This window comes from Tupaia chinensis, unplaced genomic scaffold (genome assembly GCF_000334495.1).
Source record: "Tupaia chinensis unplaced genomic scaffold, TupChi_1.0 Scaffold000018_1, whole genome shotgun sequence".
NCBI classification, from domain to species: domain Eukaryota; kingdom Metazoa; phylum Chordata; class Mammalia; order Scandentia; family Tupaiidae; genus Tupaia; species Tupaia belangeri.
Genome location: NW_006159448.1, coordinates 232722 through 238721, shown reverse-complemented (window position 1 = coordinate 238721; position 6000 = coordinate 232722). Strand labels below are relative to the sequence as shown.

General features: G+C 35.5%; 1 protein-coding gene across 1 annotated transcript in view; it reads right to left on the bottom strand.

The window, feature by feature from the left end:
- Positions 1-220: 220 nt before the first annotated feature.
- PIKFYVE (phosphoinositide kinase, FYVE-type zinc finger containing) overlaps positions 221-6000 on the bottom strand; it is a gene marked incomplete in the record, with an annotated part of 104409 nt that continues 98629 nt past the window's right edge. Inside the window, 3 exon segments of the mRNA XM_014586186.2 lie at positions 221-3285; positions 4073-4147; positions 5061-5322. Of these exon segments, the coding sequence (XP_014441672.1) occupies positions 3170-3285; positions 4073-4147; positions 5061-5322 (453 nt within the window).

The following is a 6000-nucleotide window of genomic DNA, read 5'->3' as shown; positions in this document are numbered from 1 at the left end:
ATATGGGAGTCTAGCACCTCAACCACCACTCCACCTCCCAGCACCCCAGATTTAAGTTTTTAAAAAACTTAAATTTTCTACCTGAAAAAAGGAGAAGAGAATAAACATAGTGAAGACAAGGCAACACTGCCATATCAGCGACCAGGCCTACACCAAACTACATCTTTTCTTGCTGTTAATTTCCTTAAGCCGATTCAAATTAAGTAGAATAAACAGATTCTCAGTTTATTGTAAGTCTTTATTTACAAGTCTTCAAAAGATCAAAGCAGTTATTTTTTAAATAACATGTCAATCATATAAAATAGCTGGAACCAAAGTAGAGAAATATATACAATATAATACATTAAGTACTTCCAATATTGTTAATTGAATTTTCCATATTAAATTAAAAGAGGCAATTATGATTTACAATGTCATTTCTTTAGTTTAAAAGTCAACTTGTTCAGATGTAATATACATTTTTTTTTACAAAACTGACACAGTATTAATAAAACTGCTCATAATTGTAATTTTCACTTTTTCTATAATACATTACACCCGTGTTACAAAAACAAACAAAAAAAGGCATTGCACTAGATGGTTTGAATACTGCATAAGTCATTATGTTAACACTTGAGGGATAAAGAATGGCCTGATCTGTTTCACCATCGGGCTCATTCACAAAAGTTTTTACTCTTTGAGCTAAGCAAACTTCCTACAGGTAGATTTTAAATCCTTGGCAGTTTTACACAAGCCTACTACTAATAGGTAAAAACGCCAAGAAGCGGATGGCCACAAAGCCATCATAAAAGCTGATGTCAATATGACCCTACTATTTACAACACCCAATAAAAGTCAAACCTAGAAAACGACTCACAGCTGAATCAAGGAAAAAAACTGTAAGACATTTTATAGGAAAAGTTTAATATCTATAAATTTAAAGTATTCAATAGGCTATAAAAGGGCTTACAACAGCTTCTTCCTCTCATTTTTTTTTAGGCTAGGGAAAGAAAAAGGTAAATTCTTCCTATTTTTTAAGTAAGTTTTGAGAACATCAAAAAGCATCACATTTATAAATAAGCTCTGGAACATTATTTGGAACACTGAATATACACACCATAGTGGCGTCACTATAAGCAGCAACAGGCCAGGCTTACAATTTTCACACTCAAAACAAACAGTTCGATTTTATATTCCCCTTTCATTAATTAACAGCCCAGACACTAGTTTTAAAAGGACAGATCACCCTTGAAAAGCAGCAACTATTGCTTCAAGAGTATATTATATTAGAATTTTTTTTTTAACCACAAAATTGCCTATGAGGCAACAGTACTTTAAAGGTTAAGAATTTTGAGTGATGGGCAAGGAAGACAAAACCAACATGACGTAATTGTCAGGAGCTACTCACGAGGGGCATTCCAGCTATGTGCATGGTATGGAAACTAAAAACGAAGAAATAATGGATTTCAGCTTGGGGGAGATACCTTGTTATTCAAGTGTTCATGAACGGGGATACAAACACAGACAAGAAACACACACAAGAGACGAAAGCATGTTGGCACTTAAAATCAGACATAAAACTTGTTGTTCTTGGAAAAATAAATGAATAATGTCCTACTACCTTTCACCTCTGGACAAATCCTTTACAGACTTTGATATCAAAACTGAAATCTCAGTGCTTTGTGTATCTTCAAAAGGCACATTCACATATTTAAAAGGGGGGGTGCGAGTTCGGTTTATCATCAGTTAGTCATAACTCCTTGGTCAACTTGCTTCCAATTCAAAACAAACCATGTTTTAATAAGCACCAAACCAAACTACTGTCTTCATTCTCTAAAGCAAATGTTCTTATTTCATGTACTTATTATATATACTCTGTATAACAGAAGATATTCAAATTTCTTACTCTTATTATGTGAAAATTAATGCACTATTATAGAAGCCTGAAAACAGTGGAATCTGTAATACTTTATACATTCCCGAGTTATCTTTATTATAGAAAGAAGTCAAGAGGAACGACACTGGAATTACATTATTTCCTCAAAAACAGTTTAGTACTTCTGATTATTTTTTAAAACAAACAAAAACACTGACTGTAAAACAAGATGTTTCTTAATAAAAATATATTTTTTTAATATTTCTCAGTAGTTAGAACTGGCCAGTGTATAAAAGTTAGAAAATGGGCATACCCACACTGGAAACTTTTCATTTTATAGATGCAACTTAAATTGTTGGTTACTTCAAAAAAGACAATTTACCTTTATAAAAAAAAAAAAACATAGGTGCTCCCTTCTCACATAGTTTTTTGGATTGAATCTCTTTTATCTCTTATATTAGGGGAAAAAATCCTTTATTTATAGTTCTTCCTTTAGGGATTTAGTGATTGCAGAGTAATTTACTACTGATTACTATAGTTCCCTGAAAATGAAAGGAAAAACTAGAACGTGAGCATATACAGAAAAGTACAATCTAGCACATTACACAAATGTTTTAAATAAGCTTAAAAAGTAGTTCTACAAAAAACTTAAAGTTAATGACTGTAACCTCTTGTCAACCATAGAGAAGATAAAATTTTAAAAACATCAAACATACTCAAAAACAAGGCAAGATGGGAAGATGAACAACATGATTCCCGGTTAAAGCCAAATCCGTCAATAATAGTAAACGCCAACCTGTTTAACTGGCCTTTAGTGGAATAAATCAGAATTTTCTAAAAGTCCAGAAACTCTGATAACAGTAAACATTAAATTATTACATAAGAAACACAAAATAAATTTAGCAGCTCTACAAAGGCTTTCTTAGGCCGTGTCAAATGAGATGCCAGGGTAGTCATAATCCAAGATGCTTTCTTCCTAAAACAATGAAGTGAGCAAATATGGCAACCTATCTTCCACCCTGCCTACTAATCTCCATTCTTAGCCCTCTGACATGTGTCTGTGTATTAGCTTAAGTGCAAAAATTTTCATGGAACTTCTCAACCTGCAGATAGCTAATCCACAGGTATCAAAAACCAAGGTGTAAATCCATGGAGCTTTTAACCTTTAGTTATGGACGGTCCAAAGACCTGCAGAACTAAAAGGCCTATACAGTGGTGAACGTGATGAAGAAATAAGACATGTAGCTTATTTTTGGTCCTTTGTTTCTGCTCCCTTTCCTTCACTGAAGTCGATTTCAAAATAAATGCTTGATTTCAGCAATTGAGTCCCAAACCTGTCCAGTGGTCTGGTACCATCAGGAAATACTTATCCATGGCCTCACAAAACCTAGTCCTGTATAGCTCTGGAGAGACCACAGTTGGCATTTTACCTAAAGTTATGAAAGGATAAGAGAAAAAAAAAGTTACACAATTGATTGGGCTACTGACTTCAACCATGTTCTTTCATTTAAACTGCCATAAAGACACATACGCCAGCACAGCGTAAGTGAGGAAGCAGAGTCATCTTCTCTGCCACTTGTCACTTCTCCCTCCTGCAAGAAGTTTCTAAAAGACTAGCTCTCACCCAGAGAAAAGAGATGTCTAAAAGCACAAACCAGGTTAGCAGAACTCAGAGAACTTACAAGGTATCAAATATTAACTAAAAACAACCTTTTGGGGACCAGCAGATGGCATAGTGGTTACATCGCTGGACTCTCACATAGTCAACTATGGTTCAAGTCCTGGACCCAGCAGCTTAAAACTCACGCTGGGTATATGTGCATACGTGCCTAAAATCCCGAGAAGAGAATAAAGGAGAAGGAACTGTGGCGTGGTCATTTCCCCAGGGGGTGATTTCTCTCTTTCTGTCTTTCTGTCTCACCAGCAAGCACAAAATCTCTATAGCAAAAATCTCTCAAAAAAAAAAAAAATCTTATTCAGAACCTCTGGCTTTAACTTTTTATTTGAAAAACTCTGACATTCTAACACAAATTTAAGCCCATTGTTTCCACATCTACATGATTCCCCTTATTATTTGGTCATTTGGAATTGATGCTGAATCAGAGATAACCATTTCTTTTTTAGAATGAAGAAAATCAATATCTCTTTTTAAATTTTAACTAATTAGAAATATATGAGAATAGTTTAAAGAGTAAACAAAATGAAAAGTCAGCTGACCTTGTCCTCCTAAAATCCCTGTTGACTTCACAACCATCTCAAGCTTTTTGTCCCATGTAAATGTTCGAATATAATCTGGGGGTAAAAGGAGGTGGACAAAATTAGCAGTACAGTTAATAAATATAATCAAATGACAGTAGTAATGGCTATTATTATTGCTTCTACAAGTTAACTTTCATTGAGTGCTGACAATATGCCAGGTGGTATTGTTCTTTTCAAAAAGTTCTTTCTTTAGGGACCAGCAGATGGCATAATGGTTACATCACTGGACTCATACGTAGTCAACTGTAGTTCAAGTCCCAGAACTAGTGGCTTAAAACTCATGCCAGGCATGTGTGCGTGTGTGCCCAAAATCCCAAGAGGAGAATAGAGGAGAAGGGATTGGAGTGTGGCCATTCCCCTAGGGGGTGTTTTCTTGTTTTCTGTCTCTCTCTCTGTCTCCCTGTCAAGCACACGTGCCCTATAGCAAAAAAATCTCTCTCAAAAAATAAAAATTTTTTTTTCTTTTGTTCCTGAGAGACAAGCACCGCTAAAAGGTCTCATGCCACAGTCTCTCCACAGTGTTTTCCAGCCAGTCAGCCATGGGCACTTATGGGCACACGCTTGCACGTAAAGGTCGAACCAGATACCAAACCCCAATCTTTCAGGTGGTTTCCACAATCACAGAGTTCTGGGCTACCAATATGCTACTGTAGCCAGATGCTCTTCTTAGGACTTTCCCCATATTAAGACATTTAATCCTCACAACACTCACACAGGGTCTCATTTATAAGTGATTTTTTAAATGCAGATATTTTTGGCAAAGATAATGAAAATGGAAAAGAGGAAATAATAAGGAGTATAATTAAAAACTATTATTCTTAACATTTCAAATGGAAGTTTGTGAAAATATTCAATAAGCTATTACTAAAACAAGTTTAAAAGAATCTTTAAAATCATACTGGAGCATCATTCATAAACTCTAAGTAGGATACACTTGTTGACTTACCTATAATTCCAACTACTAGCTCATTGCTAGTATCATCTCGTCCGACCAGCAAAGAATAATCTATTATTAGGTGGCTAGACAGGAAATGGGAATCGCTATGGATTGAGGTTCTCAGCACAGCTTTGGAATGAGAACGAATATATAGAGGGTTGTCTCGAACCATCTTTAAGAGATTTTCATCCAACAGGACCACATCACAACTCTCTTTCCCAGTGTCAGTTTTTACATTTCGATTCCTAAGTGAACCCTTCAAATCAAAAACCTAGCAGAAAAAAAATTCTTTGTTATTTAAGTTAGAATTGCCACAAACGGTTAACTAACATAAGAGAAGCAGAAAGACTCCTTGTAGCCACTATCATTACATACACTTTTAAATTTAATTTTAAAATTTAACCATAGTTTTTATTTTGTGATAAAATTATATAATACATAAAATACACATGACATAACTGTAACATGGAATTAATATCTAGGTACTCAATTACTGAAACATTTCAGAAGTAAGCCGACCAATTTAATCAACTTAAAGACATATGAACAGAGAGAGAAGGTCATCCTGCTTCTGAGGGAACCTTAGTATCCCAAGTGACAAAAAAGAGAATTAAAAATAGGTGATAATGAGAAATACAAGAAGATTTCTGTCCAGAAGTGTGCCCAGTGCCACACCATGGAAAAGGGAGGCAAGCACAAGACTGGGCCAAATCTCCACGGTCTGTTTGGGCAGAGACAGGTCAGGCCCGGATTCTCTTACACAGATGCCAACAAGAACAAAGGCATCACCTGGGGAGAGGATTCGCTGGTGGAGGATTTGGAGAATCCCAAAAAAATACATCCCTGGAATAAAAATGACCTTCGCTGGCATTAAAAAGAAGTTAGGAAGAGCACAGCTGATAGCTTATCTTTAAAAAGCTACTACTGAGTAATAGGTTGGTCACTGCCT